The following is an 18,219-nucleotide window of genomic DNA, read 5'->3' on the forward strand; positions in this document are numbered from 1 at the left end:
AGAAGTAGTTTTTCGATCTATTTTAAATCCGCAGATTAATTTTACGCTCTTTAATTACAAAGTGGCAGACCGCAGTAGGTGCTGAGAAGGGATCAGCTAGATTTTCGGCAGGCATTTGAAATTTCTCGTGAACTGGGGCACTCTTTTTGCCAGAAGTATGAGAGGGGTATGGTATTCTTCCCAGATCAATTGGGATGTTCTCACTGAGTTTTTCGCTGCGTTTCCCGATGAATCATGGGGACTTTTCTAAACGCTCGTTTGCCAAACAGTCACGAGTGAGGTATTGTTAGGTGCTGAAAGGGTTGAACCGACAAGAATGTGGCGAGGAACAAATCATGCATTCTGCAACGACAGCACAGGCCAAACACATTTGATAATTTTCAGAATTTTTTTATGAAGTGGTTAAACATGGGAGTACGTCGCAGGCCTTCGTGGAGGGAAGAAGACAGGCTTAGAGAGAGTTTGTAATGTTATGTTCGGGCGCCAATATAAAAATGACTTTTTTTTTAAATAATAATATCAATATTTGTATATGTGTTTGGAGAGAGAGAGAGAGAGAGAGAGAGAGAGAGAGAGAGAGAGAGAGAGAGAGATTGATTTTTGATTGAGATTTTTACTTTAAGTCGTAAGTGGTACCTGAATTTTGGTTGCTGCCTCCTTGAATGATCAGCTTCTGCACCAGTTGGTGACGTATTACAATTTGGAGAAAGTTATTGTTCTTTAAGGTTTAAAATACGACTCTGTTAGTTACTTGGCCGTATTGCGGATAGCTTTGAGCCCAAGTTTTCGTACCTTTTCATACCTAAGGGACCACTGTTGTAAGTAAATAAGATGAAACAGCGATCTGCTTTTCGTGAGAAAAGGAGATTGCTTGGCACAGAGACTTCGTTCAAACTACACGTCCTTCTACATCAAAATTGGTCAGTGGAGTTCAGCACCATACTATTGTACAAGAACATAATCCAATTACTTTAATTAAGAAGTTATGAGAGGTTGTTACTTATTGAATGAAAACTGTAGAGATTGCATTTCTTTTCCTGTATTTTAGTGAACTTTGTACACTTACAATTCTGTCGACAGATAGACGGCAACGACAATGAAGTTCACCTGCTTTTCCAAAAACAGGATATTCCTATTCTTCAATTCCAGAAAATTTGTATACATTAATGTTTGGCAACTCTTACACATGCTTCACTCGGTTTTATCACTAAAATATCAATTTTCATTAAATGTAACAATACGTTCTGAGCGACGGCCTAGCAACACGTCCTCTTTCCACAAGATACAGATTAACAGTCCTTTTTTTTTTTTTTTTTTTTTTTTTTTTTTTTTTTTTTTTTTTTTTTTTTTTTTTTTTAGAGTCCATACTCAAAGAAGATTCACAACTACTATCGTTGCGGGGATTGCGCCCTAAAGAGTTTGTTGCTGCCCGGCTGCGCTTCACTTCACTGCAAGTACTTTTTGAGTCACATTGTCACATCTACATTTACGGTATTTAATACATTACTGCGCTTCTCAGAATAAAATCAGGCACAAATTAGTTTAAAAAAAAGCAGTGAGGCACACATTACATTACAAGTTGCATGCGTAGTTCTCGATTTGGTAGAGTGGTAGGATGCCTTTGTCGTTTAGGAGCGGCACGGTACTGTACGGCTGTAGCGAAAGCTGATCGGTAGTTGTGACTTCTAATCAAGTAGGCAAAGATTTAGCCAAAGCTAAAGTTATGTATTTCCTTGCGGGACCATTGCTATCTGATACTGAACTGGTTTGTAGAAACGGAATGGCGATATACAGTACAATAAGCCGCATTGTCTCAGAGGACTTGCTTGATTCTTGTATGTCTTTCTCTCCATATTTTTAATCTGATATCTCGGGATATTTTACCTTTCTGAAGTTGCCGATAACGTGATAAGCAACTAGTTGGAGATCAAGATGAGACTGCAGGCATTACATGTTTCCACTACAGTGGTCGAACCTCTGAATTTATCTGACTATTATGAGATTCCTGCAGGTCAGTTATTAGATGAGTCAGAGTCGTGAATTTTTAACCTCGATTCGAGGATTAAAGCGAGGTTGACAACATTTATCGCAAAGTGTTTCAGTATGTGGTGGAGCAGAGAGTTGATGCGGGGCCGCCGATCAATCATTGCTTCGCCGACAGTCGTCCAAGTACGTCTTGCAGCGGCTGGGTTGGAGATTCCCTCCGCTCAGACACTGGGTGTTGTGTTGTCCTCATCCTCATCACCGGCGCGCAAGTCGCCCAGAGTGGCGTCGACTGAAGTAAGACTAGAGTTTGGCGGCCGAACTTCCCCGGCACAACTACATCTACATCTACATCCATACTGCGCGTAAGCCACCTCACGGTGTGTGGCGGAGGCTACCTTGAGTACCTCTATCGGTTCTCCCTTCTATTCCAGTCTTGTATTGTTTGTGCAAAGAAGGATTGTCGGTATACCTCTGTGTGGACTCTAATCTCTCTGATTTTATCCCCATGGTCTCTTCGCGAGATATACCTAGGAGGGAACAATATACTACTTGACTCCTCGGTGAAGGTATGTTCTCGTAACTTCAACAAAAGCCCGTACCGAGCTGCTGAGCGTCTCTCCTGCAGAGTCTTCCACTGGAGTTCATCTATCATCTCTGTAACGCTTTCGCGATTACTAAATGATCCTGTAACGAAGCGCGCTGCTCTCCGTTGGATCTTCTCTATCTCTTCTATCAACCCTATCTGGTACGGATCCCACACTCATGAGCAGTATTCAAGCAGTGGGCGAACAAGCGTACTGTAACCTACTTCCTTTGTTTTCGGATTGCAATTCCTTAGGATTCTTCCAATGAATCTCAGTCTGGCACCTGCTTTACCGACGATCAACTTTATACGATCATTCCATTTTAAATCACTCCTAATGCGTACTCCCAGATAATTTATGGAATTAACTACTTCCAGTTGCTGACCTGCTATATTGTAGCTAAATCATAAGGGATCTTTCTTTCTATGTATTCGCAGCACATTACACTTGTCTACATTGAGATTCAATTGCCATGCGTCAATTCGCTGCAGATCGTCCTGCATTTCAGTACAATTTTCCATTGTTACAACCTCTCGATATACCACAGCATCATCCACAAAAAGCCTCAGTGAACTTCCGATGTCATCCACAAGGTGATTTATGTATATTGTGAATAGCAACGGACCTACGACACTCCACTGCGGCACACCTGAAGTCACTCTTACTTCGGAAGACTTCTCTCCATTGAGAATGACTTGCTGCGTTATGTTATCCAGGAAGTCTTCAATCCAATCACACAATTGGTCTGAAAGTCCATATGCTCTTACTTTGTTCATTAAACGGCTGTGGGGAACTGTACCGAACGCCTTGCGGAAGTCAAGAAACACGGCATCTACCTGGGCACCCGTGTCTATGGCCCTCTGAGTCTCGTGGACGAATAGCGCGAGCTGGCTTTCACACGATCGTCTTTTTCGAAACGCATGCTGATTCCTACAGAGAAGATTTCTACTCTCCAGAAAAGTCATTATACTCGAACATAATACGTGTTCCAAAATTCTGCAACTGATCGACGTTAGAGAAATAGGTCAAGATGCGAAATGCTCATTTACATTTTTTCTCTTGCAGCGGAATCGCCGATTCGCAAATACCTGGAACGGGCGGATAAAGAGACTGACGTGAATTCGTGACACCGCGCAGTTATGAAGAGGAGAAGCAGATTATTAAATCTTCCTCCGTCCAAGGGATTACATCCAACATGACTGACTTGACTTAATTCCTTTGGCCCCTATTGGGGCGCAGGCCATCCAGGAGAACTCGCCATCCGTCTCTGTCTTTGGCCATTTGCCTCAATTCTGCCCAGGTCTTGCCAACTCTTTTTGCTTCCCCTTCCACTGTCCTCTTCCATGTGCCCCTTGGTCTTCCTCTCTTCCTTGTTCGCTGAGGATTCCATTCCAATGCTTTTTTCTCGATGGATCCATCTGGTTTTCTTAAGGTGTGCCCCAACCAGCCCCACTTTCTCTCTCGTATCTGGTCTTCTATAGGTATCTGGTTTGTTATTCGCCAGAGCTCCTCATTACATATTTTTTCTGGCCACCAGATATTCATGATGCATCGAAGACATGTATTTATGAAGCTTTGTAACTGGGATGTTATCTTTTTATCCATTTTCCAGCTTTCACTGGCGCACAGAAGGACAGCCTTCACATTTGTATTAAAAATACGGATTTTTGTTTTGTACATGATATTTCTATTTTTCCACTTTGGATACAATTGTATGAAGGCAGCATTTGCCTTTTTAATGCGGTTTTTCACGTCATCTCCAGCTCCACCATCTTCCGCCACTATACTACCCAGATACAGGGATGAGTTGACAGTCTCCACCCGCTGCTCACCTATTAACAATGGCACCTCCATGTTCCCTGAATTTAGTCTCATTTCCTTTGTTTTGCCTGTATTTATCTTGAGGCCAGCAGTCTCTGCTTCTTCTTTCAGCAAGTTTAATTTAGCTTGCATATCAGTCAGCCTTGGAGCTAGTAAAACTATGTCGTGTGCAAAATCCAAATCCTCCAGACGTTCGTGGATCCCCCACTGGATTCCTCGTCTCCTGCCTGCTGTGACTCTTCTCATAACAGAGTCTAGAACGAGTAGAAAAAGTGTTGGTGACAAAACGCAACCCTGACGGACTCCAGTTGTTACTTTTATGGGCTCTGTCATATTTCCCTTGTGGAGTACACAGCATTTGTAGCCATCATATAGATCTTTTATGATGTTTAAGATCTTCTGTGGTATGCCATACTTCCGCAATACCTGCCAGAGCACTTTATGTTTCACGGAATCGAAGGCCTTTTCAAAATCAATGAATGCCAGGTACATGGTTGCTTGGAATTCTTTGCTTTGCTCTAAAATGCTCCTAAGAGTGTTAATAAGATCAACACAACTGCGTTGTGCCCTAAAACCGGCCTGTTCTTTACGCAGTCGCTTTTCAAGGGATTCTTTAAATCTGCTTAAAATAATTCTGGTGAGGACCTTACTGGGCACTGACATCAATGTAATACCACGCCAGTTGTTACAGTCTGACAAATTTCCCTCGCTGCTTGATAAATAGTTTTTACCATACCTAAATTTTTGAATGTTATTAAAAAAGTCTTTGGATGTGTGACAGACAAGTTCCAAAAACGCAAATTTGCTACGCTACGAGGAGACTGCCCAGACGTGGCAGAGGCTGCTCTTACCTGCACCCTGAAGACGGAGGTGAAGCCGTCGCAGTTGCCCTGCAGGTTGGAGCGCCAGTCCGGGAAGGGCAGCAGCGGCGTGCCGGTGTCCCCCTTGGGCGGCACCACGGCCAGCGTGGCGGGCACGCCCTTCTTGAAGCGTGGGATCGTCACCAGCATGCTCCACAGGCCGCGCTCTGCGGCACGCGGAAACCCGAGTGTGATCCCCTGCTGTCGAGCCCTTCCCATGTACCTCACCTCCCGCCCCTCTTTTTCTTAACACACTCTTATTGAGTTGTATGCTTGGAAGAATCCTGGAGATACTAGAAGGTTTCAGATAGATTATATAACGGTAAGACAGAGATTTAGGAACCAGGTTTTAAATTGTAAGACATTTCCAGGGGCAGATGTGGACTGACCACAATCTATTGGTTATGAACTGTGGATTAAAACTGAAAAAACTGCAAAAAGATGGGAATATAAGGAGATGGGACCTGGATAAACTGACTAAACCAGAGGTTGTACAGAGTTTCAGGGAGAGCATAAGGGAACAATTGAAAAGAATGGGGGAAAGAAATACAGTAGAAGAAGAATGGGTAGCTTTGAGGGATGAAGTGGTGAAGGCAGCAGAGGATCAAGTAGGTAAAAAGACGAGGGCTAGTAGAAATCCTTGGGTAACATAAGAAATATTGAATTTAATTGATGAAAGGAGAAAATACAAAAATGCGGTAAACGAAGCAGGCAAAAAGGAATACAAACGTCTCAAAAATGAGATCGACAGGAAGCGCAAAATGGCTAAGCAGGGATGGCTTGAGGACAAATGTAAAGATTTAGAGGCTTATCTCACTAGGGGTAAGACAGATACTGCCTACAGGAAAATTAAAGAGACCTTTGGAGAAAGGAGAACCACTTGTATGAATATCAAGAGCTCAGATGGAAACCCAGTTCTAAGCAAAGAAGGGAAAGCACAAAGGTGGGAGGAGTATATAGAAGGTCTATATAAGGACGATGTGCTTGAGGACAATATTATGGAAATGGAAGAGGATGTAGATGAAGATGAAATGGGAGATACGATACTGCGTGAAGAGTTTGATGGAGCACTGAAAGACCTAAGTCGAAACAAGGCCCCGGGAGTAGACAACATTCCACTGGAACTGCTGACGGCCTTGGGAGAGCCAGTCCTGACAAAACTCTACCATCTGGTAAGCAAGATATATGAGACAGGCGAAATACCCTCAGACTTCAAGAAGAATATAATAATTCCAATCCCAAAGAAAGCAGTTGTTGACAGATGTGAAAATTACCGAACTATCAGTTTAATGAGTCACAGTTGTTAAATACTAACGCGATTTCTTTACAGACGAATGGAAAAACTAGTAGAAGCCGACCTCGGGGAAGATCAGTTTGGATTCCGTAGAAATACTGGAACACGTGAGGCAATACTGACCCTACGACTTATCTTAGAAAATAGATTAAGGAAAGGCAAACCTACATTTCTAGCATTTGTAGACTTAGAGAAAGCTTTTGACAATGTTGACTGGAATACTCTCTTTCAAATTCTAAAGGTGGCAGGGCTAAAATACAGGGAGCGAAAGGCTATTTACAATTTGTACAGAAACCAGATGGCAGTTATAAGAGTCGAGGGGCATGAAAGCGAAGCAGCTTTTGGGAAGGGAGTGAGACAGGGTTGTAGCCTGTCCCCGATGTTATTCAATCTGTATATTGAGCAAGCAGTAAAGGAAACAAAAGAAAAATTCGGAGTAGGTATTAAAGTCCATGGAGAAGAAATAAAAACAATGAGGTTCGCTGATGACATTGTAATTCTGTCAGAGACAGCAAAGGACTTGGAAGAGCAGTTGAAAGGAATGGACAGTGTCTTGAAAGGAGGATATAAGATGAACATCAACAAAAGCAAAACGAGGATAATGGAATGTAGTCGAATTAAGTCGGGTGATGCTGAGGGAATTAGATTAGGAAATGAGACACTTAAAGTAGTAAAGGAGTTTTTCTGTTTCGGCAGCAAAATAACAGATGATGGTCGAAGTAGGATATAAAATGCAGACTGGCAATGGCAAGGAAAGCGTTTCTGAAGAAGAGAAATTTGTTAACATCGTGTATAGATTTAAGTGTCAGGAAGACGTTTCTGAAAGTATTTGTATGGAGTGTAGCCATGTATGGAAGTGAAACATGGATGATAAATAGTTTGGACAAGAAGAGAATAGAAGGTTTGGAAATGTGGTGCTACAGAAGAATGCTGAAGATTAGATGGGTAGTTCACATAACTAATGAGGAGGTATTGAATAGAATTGGGGAGAAGAGGAGTTTGTGGCATAGCTTGACAAGAAGAAGGGACCGGTGAGTAGGACATGTTCTGAAGCATCATGGGATCACAAATTTAGCATTGGAGGGCAGCATGGAGGGTAAAAATCGTAGAGGGAGACCAAGAGATGAATACACTAAGCAGATCCAGAAGGATGTAGGTTGCAGTGAGTACCTGGAGATGAAAAAGCTTGCACAGGATCGAGTAGCATGGAGAGCTGCATCAAACCAGTCTCAGGACTGAAGACCACAACAATAGCAACAACAACGAGTTGCTCTCTTGTCTGTCTGCTTGTTTGATACTAAATTTGCAATTAATTTTAAACTACCTTCCTAACGAGTTAGAAACTTGAAATTTGAAACATATCTCAGAACTGGACGACAATGCAATATTAACTCGTTTTCTTGTTCGTCTGTTCGGTAGGGGCGTGGTTAGTAGTGAAGAAGGTAGGTAATGTCTGACACCTCGGCTGCCCTGCAGGATCTGCATGTTGTGCAGGAAGTATTGGAGTGCTTTACAGGGGGTATATGAGTGGACGAGGATGGCTGAGCAGAGGCAGGGTGGAAGTTCAGATGGACAGATAGAGGGGGAGGAGGAAGACGTGCAACATACAGGGTGGTCCATTGATCGTGACTGGGCCAAATATCTCACGAAATAAGCGTCAAACGAAAAAACTTCAAAGAACGGAACTTGTATAGCTTGAAGGGGGAAACCAGATGGCGCTATGGTTGGCCCGCTAGATGGAGCTGCCATAGGTCAAACGGATATCAACTGCGTTTATTTAAATAGGAACCCCCAGTTTTTGTTACATATTTGTGTAGTACGTAAAGAAATATGAATGTTTTAGTTGGACCACTTTTTTCGCTTTGTGATGGATGGCGCTGTAATAGTCACAAACGTATAAGTACGTGGTATCACGTAACATTACGCCAGTGCGGACGGTATTTGCTTCGTGATACATTACCCGTTTTAAAATGGACCGTTTAGCAATTGCGGAAAAGGTCGATATCGTGTTGACGTATGGCTATTGTGACCAAAATGCCCAACGGGCGTGTGCTATGTATGCTGCTCGGTATCCTGGACGACATCATCCAAGTGTCCGGACCGTTCGCCGGATAGTTACGTTATTTAAGGAAACAGGAAGTGTTCAGCCACATGTAAAACGTCAACCAAGACCTGCAACAAATGATGATGCCCAAGTAGGTGTTTTAGTTGCTGTCGCTGCTAATCCGCACATCAGTAGCAGACAAACTGCGCGAGAATCGGGAACCTCGAAAACGTCGGTGTTAAGAATGCTACATCAACATCGATTGCACCCGTTCCACATTTCTATACACCAGGAATTGCATGGCGACGACTTTGAACGTCGTGTACGGTTCTGCCACTGGGCACAAGAGAAATTACGGGACGATGACAGATTTTATGCACGAGTTCTATTTAGCGACAAAGCGTCATTCACCACCAGCGGTAACGTAAACCATCATAATATGCACTACTGGGCAACGGAAAATCCACGATGGCTGCGACAAGTGGAACATGAGCGACCTTGGCGGGTTAATGTATGGTGCGGCATTATGGGAGGAAGGAAAATAGGCCCCCATTTATCGATGACATTCTAAATCGTGCAATGTATGCTGATTTCCTACGTAATGTTCTACCGATGTTACTACAAGATGTTCCACTGCATGACAGAATGGCGATGTACTTCCAACATGATGTCCGGCACATAGCTCGCGTGCGGTTGAAGCGGTATTGAATAGCATATTTCATGACAGGTGTATTGGTCGTCGAAGCACCATACCATGGCCCGCACGTTCACCGGATCTGACGTCCCCGGATTTCTTTCTGTGGGGAAAGTTGAAGGATATTTGCTATCTTGATCCACCGACAACGCCTGACAACATGCGTCAGCGGATTGTCAGTGCATGTGCGAACATTACGGAAGGCGAACTACTCGCTCTCGAGAGGAATGTCATTACACGTATTGCCGAATGCATTGAGGTTGACGGACATCGTTTTGAGCATTTATTGCATTAATGTGGAATTTGCAGGTAATCACGCTGTAAGAGCATGCGTTCTCAGAAATGATAAGTTCACAAAGGTACATGTATCACATTGGAACAACCGAAATAAAATGTTCAAACGTACCTACGTTCTGTATTTTAATTTAAAATATCTGCATGTTACCAACTGTCCTTCTAAAATTGTGAGCCACATGTTTGTGACTATTACAGCGCCATCTATCACAAAGCGAAAAAAGTGGTCCAACTAAAAAATTCACATTTCTTTACGTACTTTTTTTTTTTTTTCACTTGCCGCCCTGATTTTACGACCCACCACCTAAATGCTTAAGGTGGGTCTGTTTTGACCACTTAGCCGCTACGACAGGTGTACTGATGCTGATGTAGTTGACGAAACTCACACCAGTTTCCGCATCCTGTCGCACCGTTGCCCGTCTTTACGTACTACACGAATATGTAATAAAAATGGGGGTTCCTATTTAAAAAAACGCAGTTGATATCCGTTCGACCTTTGGCAGCGCCATCTAGCGGGCCAACCATAGCGCCATGTTGTTTCCCCCTTCAAGCTAGACAAGTTTCGATCTTTGTAGTTTTTTCGTTTGATGCTTATTTCGTGACATATTTGACCCGGTCACGATTAGTGGACCACTCTGTATATGATATATGAGTACTCAGGTGAAACCATGGGCAAAAAGGTAGTATCTACACTATGTGATCAAAAGCATCCGGCACGTGACTGAAAATGACTTACAACTTCGTGGCACCCTCTAACGGTAATGCTGGATTTCAGTATGGTGTTGGCCCACCCTTGCGTTGATGTCAGCTTCTACTCTCGCAGGCATACAGTCAATCAGGTGCTGGAAGCTTTCTTGGGGAATGGCGTCCCGTTCTTCACGGAGTGCTGCAGTGAAGAGAGGTATCGATGTCAGTCGGTGAGGCCGGGCACACAGTCGGCGTTCTAAAATATCCCAATGGTATTCCGTAGGACTGAGGTCAGGACTCTGTGCGTACCAGTTCATTGCAGGGATGTTATTGTCATGTAACACCTCCGCCACAGGCCCTGTATTATCAACAGGTGCTCGATCTTGTTGAAAGGCCGTGCATTATAAACAAGTGCTCGATCGTTCAATGTTTACGCGTCTTACATCAAGTGATGCGTCGTTTGGCATTTACCGGCGTGATGTGTGGCTTATCAGCAGCCGCTCGACCATGAAATGCAAGTTTTCTCACCAACTGTCATAGTACTTGCTGTGGATCGTGATGCAGTTCAAATTTCCTGTGTGATGGTCTGGATATATGTCTGCCTATTACATATTACGATCCTCTTCAACTGTCGGCGGTCTCTGTCGGTCAACAGACGAGGTCGGCGTGTACACGTTTGTGCTGTGCGTCTCCCTTCACGTTTCCACTTCACTATCACATCGGAAACAGTGGTCCTAGGGATGTTTAGAGGTGCGTAAATCTCGCGTACAGACGTATGACACAAATCACACCTGACCACGTTCGAAGTCAGTGAGTTCCGCGGAGCGCCCTATTCAGCTCTCTCACGATGTCTAATGATTACTGAGGTCGCTAATATGGAGTATCTGGTAGTAGGTGGCAGCACATTGCACCTAAATGTACGTTTTTGGAGGTATCCGGATAGTTCCGATCACATAGTATATATGTATATTGTACAATAAACGGATATAATCTGATCAAAATATTTAAAATCCATTGAAAAATTTCACGTGTTCAGAAGTAAAAACCAGAAAATAATTTCTGCTAGCCCCATACAGATTTCTAATCCGATACAGATAGTCTTAAAAATTTGTGCTTCTGGATTCATAATAGCTACGTCAGTACCTATAAGATGTATAACGAAAAAGTGGGGTGAATGCAACAGATGATAGGAAATGATCTATTCATGCATCTGTCATGTATTGCTTGAGTTTCACGTTTTTCGTTGTAAAGCTTACAAGTACTGCCATAGCTATTAAAAATTCACAAGCACAAATTATCAGGACTATCTCTAAGGAGCTAGGAATCCGTATGGAACAAGGAGAATTATTCTATATTTTTTAATCCAATTTAAAATGTGTTATATTAAAAATTTAATTTTGACTTGCATAATTGTTTTTAAAAACGTTTTATTCTCCACCGTGAAGGGTGGCAGGGATGTTCGAAATGTGACCCACTGTCGCTGAACAAGTTTGACGATTTTATCGCATGATAGTCTACACAGATGGTAGATCGCTCGATAAGCGAACGATCTTCCTCTTGTTTGGGTGCAAAATGAGAAAAAATGGGAAGTGTGCGTCACACATGCTGTGGTTCGGTGCCCTGTATTGAAAATGACAGAGGAAACTTCGTGACAGACTTGAGGCCAAACCAATGATGAGGGGCGTCATGATGGAAATTCTATTGTAGATTAATTATGCACGTCGAGGATGAGGATGACTTACCGCTCTGCCAAGGCTGCACGTCAATAGGGATGGAATTCCCCGGCACGTAGGAGCCGTTGCGTATCATGGCCTGGCGAATGAGCTCCGACGGGAAGGTGAAGTCGAGCGTCCGCCAGGCGTTGAGGATGCGCATCTTCCCGGCCGCGCCCACACCCGCCGTCAGGGCTGCCAACAGCAGCATCGCGGCGCCCAGCCGATTCATCCCTGTCAACAAACCACGTTTAGGTGCGTCCAACGCCTCTGTAGGGAGGTGCTGTCAGTCTAGGACGTGGACGCCCAGTGCCAGAGTTACTACACTGGCTGAAGCCGTTGTACAGGCAGTCGTTGACGTCTAGCAGGGGCAAATACATCAAAAGTGAAAGTCTCCGTGAGTGATCATTGATGGCCCAGCAAGCGAAGCAGGCGGAAATGGAGTTAAAGTAGGAGAAAAAGACAGTGCAAAGGAGTAGCATACATTTATGGAGGTCGTGGGAAGTACATACTAACGTCCAATTTTCAGCGGTCATAGTCCTACAGTTAGACAGATTTAAGTGATACACGGAAACGAAACTCACTTTTGTAACCGATAGCACTTATTGAGAGTTGTTATATTGATGTACAAATGCAGATGTTGATTTAGAAAAGTTCCAATCAAGCAAAAGAAAACTGAGTGTCTTAATTTTATCCATTGTTTTTCAGTGTTTCGTCCGCGACTGTTTTTCTTTCGTAAAATGAAGAACAAACCGCCTTCAGTCACAAGTTGCGTTTATTTACTGCACTATGCATTTCGAGCCCTGGAGGCTCAACTTCAGGTGCTTTTTAATTATTTACATCAGGTTTTTTAGTTGTTTGCCAGTTGATATTACATTTTTGTGTTATAACATGGTATATTGTAGATATAAGTTTAACAGCGTTAATAATATGAAAATAACTTACAATTTAACATTGTATGATGTCTGCTTTTTTGTGCAGTTGGTATACACAATGTACATCTTTAATTTTGCAGTACATACTGGGATATATACATAGTCACACACTTTCTCACACATTGTAGTAGCAGAACGTAAACATGCCAAAGATTCTCGTTCATACAGATGTTCTACTTCTAAATATAATCGATTTTCTTGTTTCAAAAAAGATAATATGATATCGTATTATTAGTACACAGGTATTATTAAAATAATTATTTGGCACCATGTTGTAGGTTGTCAGCTGTTTGTACTATTATAGATTTGATTCCTCAGGAAAAAATAAACTTTTAAAGGTGTAGAAAAAATAGTGGCTGTTAAACTCTGTTTGTTCATTCAACAAGTTTTCGGAATATTGTTCTTTGTGTAGCATTATTTCTACCTGTTCTAGTAGATTAAGTTTTTTACTGTTGGGTTCTGTGTGAAGTACAGTTAGGCTGTTGTGGATGTCGTCAAGTCTGTGTTTATTAGTATACATGTGGTTAGCTACTGTAGATTTTTCAAAATGGCTTAGTCGAAAGGCGTCTGTGTGTTCTTTATACCACGTGTGGAAGGTTCTTCCAGTTTTTCCTATGTAAAATGCAGGGCAACTGTTACATTGTAATTTCTATATTCCACTGTATCATGTCCGTGACACTCTCTCCCCTATTTCTCGATAATACAAAAAGTGCTGCTCTTCTTTGAACTTTCTCGATGTACTCCGTTAATTTTATCTGGTAAGGAACCCAGACCGTGCAGCAGTACTTCAAAAGAGGACCGACGAGCCTAGTGTAGGCAGTCTCTTTAGCTCTGTTGCATCTTCTAAGTGTTGAGGCAATAAATCGCGTTCTTTGGTTCGCCTTCCCCACAACATTTTCTATGTGTTGCTACCAATTTAAGTTGTCCGTAATTGTAATTTCTTGGCATTTAGTTGAATTTATGGCCTTTAGATTTGATTGATTTATCGTCTAACCGAAGTTTAAAGGATTTCTTTTGGCATTCGTGTGGATGACCTCACACTTTTCATTATTTAATGTCAGTTGCCAACTTTAGCACCAACAGATATCTTTGTTTTGATCTTCTGATGAATTTCCTAGACAGTAAATGACAGCATCATCTGCAAACAATCTAAGACGGCTGTTCAGATTTCTCCTAAATCGTTTATGTAGATAATAGATAACGTACAGCAGGGGAACACCAGAGATCACTTCTGTTTTTTGGATGGTTTTCCGTCAGCTGCTACGAACTGTAACGTCCCTGACAGGAAATCACGAATCCACTCGCATAACTGAGAGGATATTCCATAAACACTCGATTTGATTACAAGCCGCTTGTGAGGTAGTGTCAAAAGCCTTCTGAAAAGGAGAAATACGGAATCATTTTGAAATCCCTTGTCACACTTTGTGTGAGGAAAGTGCTAGTTTTTTTCACAAGAACGATATTTTCTAAATCCGTGTTGACTACCGTAAGATACCAAGGATTAACCAGCCGGAGCGGCGTAAAGCATAATGACTGCATAAAACAGAGAGTAGGAAAAGTAGGTGAGAGATTGATATTCAGTGTGCGAGTCTTAAGGAAATGAATCCATGAACGAAGGGGCTTACAAAACACTCGTTCAACCGATGTTTGAATATTGTTCCTCAGTGTGGGACCCTTACCAGGCAGGATTTATATAGGAGATAGCGGCACGTTTCGTTACGAAGTGTTTTAGTCGGCGGGAGAGCTTTACGCGTTACTGAGCTGCTTAACAAACTCTACTGGCAGATTTTACTAAAGAGGCATTGTTTATGACGCACAGGTTTGCTGTTAAAGAGTCAGGAAACGCATTACTTTCTGCCACAGAAGTCTCTCGAAATGATCACAACGAGAAAATTAGAGAACTTGTATGTCATGCGGACCTTTACCTACTTACACGCATTTTCTCCATGTGCCATTCGTGGGTGGAACAGGAAAGGGGGACTTAAATAGACGTATACTCTACCACACACCGTAAGATGGCTTACGGAGGGTAGATGTAGATGCAGATGTAGAAATCTCGTCGTCAACGGGGTGTCAAACCCTAATCTTTCTTCTTCCTGTTGATCTATGTGACAGGGTTCAGTAATGTCGCTTTCAGCGACGTCTAAAAGTCCCCTGAGCTATGTCCCTATTTTCTTGTTCATTTTCTGTGTGTTTCGTAATATTAGTAACTGAGGTTAACGTCGCTTACGGCGGTATAGGCAGGTCATTTGATCTGTGTTTCTCGTGGTCTACATGCTGTTTCTCGGTTTGTGTCTAACTGCGGTGATTAGTACAGCATTTTCGTGTTTTATATAATTGTGCATAATAGGAAATGGATAGGGACTATGCTCGTTGTGTGTAGACACAACGGGAACTGACCGCTGCATGGCTCTGCAGCTCAGTTTGCTTTTAAGGCCATCATATGCAATAATCTGCTTCCGTCTTATCAAATAACTGCTGATCTGAATTCAGAAACATGTACAGTTTATAGCCGATCGCGACCACAATACTAACTGTCCACCAAGAGGGTGGAGAAATGAAAGTCAAGACAAGCCTCAGGTAAAATGGCAAATGTGTATCCAATAAGTGATACGTAGCTTGAGACTTATCCACAGAGACTCTTTTGAACATACGTGTCCTTAGGTACTTCTAACGATCCTTTATCGTTTACACTGTGCGTATTGGGTCGGTGCAGAACCCCGTGCCATTTTTAATTGGATTGTGAAGCATTCATTTGTTTTTTCTTCAGTTTAAGGTTTGGTTGTTGTGAACAGAAGCTTGTATATTGTTAACAGATTCTTTTGGCCATTTTCAGGGTTAATCAGTGCCAAGCAGAGAAAAACGAGCACTTTCTACACAGTTCACTCTCCATGTTTAACAGAGGAAGCATATTCCTAGAGGACGGCACGGAAATGGTTTTTTCGTTTCCGGGAAGGAAAATTCGACTTGTGTACTGATCACGTTCTGGAAGACCTTCGGTTTCCAATACAAACTCTCAAATTTGTTGGTTCACGATAATCCTCGCCAGAAAATGCAGCAGTTAATGCAAATTATAGAATGCTATCACGCTATCACTGTGGGCCATTTATATCCATTGAATAAGGTGCAAAAATTGGGTACGTGGGTAGCACATGTGTTAAGCGATACCAACAAATATCAGCGAATAGGTTTGTCTTCGCTGGCTCGTTATCGTTTGGTGTGTCGTAGGCACAAACCATTCCTTGGGAATATTTTCACAGTGACGAGAAGTGGTATTTGTATATGAACTTAGAGAAGACGAAAGAACGGCTCATTCTATCGAAAAATGCAGCATCCCCGTGCGAAGAATCGTGCACACCCTCAAAGGAATCATGTTGAGCGTTTGGTACAACCAACCTGGCTTTCTTCATCATGAATTGCTATCAACAAATGAAACGATAGAAAGTGCTGCGTATACTGAATAGCTTAGAGGACTCAGTGTTGCTACTGAGAACAAATCACTCGGTAAACCTGTGTCGTTACGCCAGAATACGGCCAAAATCACCCAGATCCATGGCTGAACTTGGTTGGGAACCACTTCCCCAACTTCTACCAGACTTATCTGCTCCTGATTATCATCTTTACCGGTCTCTCCCTGACGACGTTCGGGGATAATTGTCTCATGATGAAGCTTCTCTCAGCAGATTTCTTCAACTCGAAATGATAACAGTTCTACGGAAGAGCCATAGAACTACCTGAACGCTGATCGGCTTCATTGGCAATGATGGTGAGTATATCACTCAGTAGTGTATCTCTATTGTTATAGGGTATTGTATTGTAAACTAATATAGTGTAACGAATCTGTGCACCGACCGGTACAAGTATAGTCACTAAATGGTATAAATGAAACATAGAGCAGGAGAAATCACTCAGTAGTGTATCTCTATTGTTATAGCGTATTGTATTGTAAACTAATATAGTGTAACGAATCTGTGCACCGACCGGTACAAGGATAGTCACTAAATGGTATAAATGAAAGATAGAGCAGGAGAACTCGTGGGAAGGAAAAGAAATAAAAAAGTATTGAAAGCTTAGCTTCCCAGAGAAGGCTGCTGACGTTGAAGGAACTGATTGGCGACAGAATAACATTTGTGTCTCTTACAAACGTATTGACCTTTAGACATAGGAAATGCGGCAGAAATGCACTGTCAGTCATATTGTGAGCCAGACGTGTTTGGGTGACTCATTTGACGGAATCGAAGACCCAGCTTTGCCTTAGGTTCAGTCTCCAAACTGAGTGAATGGTTTCGTGTATTTAACAGTAAGGCACGCTGATTACTTGAATATTATTCACAACGACCTCAATTTTGTTGACACTTTTAACTCGTGCGCATACTGTTAGCGAACTCGTCCCGCAGAAATTTGAAACTTGTTCATTTAGAAAAGTTCACCGCATTTTTGTAAAAATGCTGTTCTTAATACGAGACGTCTGTTGTAACTAATCGTTGCATTAACTGGCCGAATCTCATAGGCGACTACCGTTTAAATTCCCTCCACATTCACACAAACACGGTCCACCACTGTTCACAACTACATGAAACCGCTCTATTTGTAAACAAGTACCTTTTATTGACGCGTGGTCCAAAATACCAGCAACACTGTATTGTTGTCAGATTTTCAAAGCATAACATACATTCTGAATATTTTGTTGTATCACAAATTGCTGTACTAACCCGTGAAAGGCATTAAATGTTCTTTCGAAGTCATGACGAAATCTCGCAAAACTCTCAGAGCTACTGACTGGTAACTGATATGAGTAACAGCGAGAATCTGGAACCCTGGAAAGGCATGCTTTCGTGTCCATAATCGGCTTACTTTACTTCTAGATGACCACCGTTTTATTACATCGTCTGCTGTAGCCTAAAAGCTCAAGAATCTAATGTAGGTGCCCATTAAGGTATACATTTAAATTATAAGGTGCTTTCCTGAAATTAATTGACCTATGCACAGTTGATTTTCGCTGGGTGATCTGAGAAATGTTCCTTATCACTATTGGCGTGCAGAGTTGTAGTTACCTTACTGCTGGATGTGTATTGATCTAAATTATAAACAACTCAACAATGTTACTCATGGACTGAGGCATCCCTTGGTTGGGGATGCTATGCCCCAGCGTTTCGGCAAGAACTTTCATTCTCATCCTTCCTTGCCGGCCGCGGTGGTCTAGCGGTTCTGGCGCTGCAGTCCGGAACCGCGGGACTGCTACGGTCGCAGGTTCGAATCCTGCCTCGGGCATGGGTGTGTGTGATGTCCTTAGGTTAGTTAGGTTTAA

The 18,219-nt window shown here is 42.5% G+C and overlaps 1 protein-coding gene across 1 annotated transcript in view; it reads right to left on the bottom strand.

The window, feature by feature from the left end:
• Nucleotides 1-18,219, bottom strand: part of LOC126235710 (protein yellow-like) — a 78,797-nt gene that overhangs the window by 52,107 nt on the left and 8,471 nt on the right. Inside the window, exons 2-3 of the mRNA XM_049944472.1 lie at nucleotides 12,007-12,210; nucleotides 5,243-5,418 (exon numbers count right to left, since the gene is read on the bottom strand). Of these exons, the coding sequence (XP_049800429.1) occupies nucleotides 5,243-5,418; nucleotides 12,007-12,208 (378 nt within the window). The 5' untranslated portion in view covers nucleotides 12,209-12,210. The remainder of the gene's footprint in view (nucleotides 1-5,242; nucleotides 5,419-12,006; nucleotides 12,211-18,219) is intronic.

This window comes from Schistocerca nitens, chromosome 2 (genome assembly GCF_023898315.1).
Source record: "Schistocerca nitens isolate TAMUIC-IGC-003100 chromosome 2, iqSchNite1.1, whole genome shotgun sequence".
Classification (NCBI taxonomy): Eukaryota; Metazoa; Arthropoda; class Insecta; order Orthoptera; family Acrididae; genus Schistocerca; species Schistocerca nitens.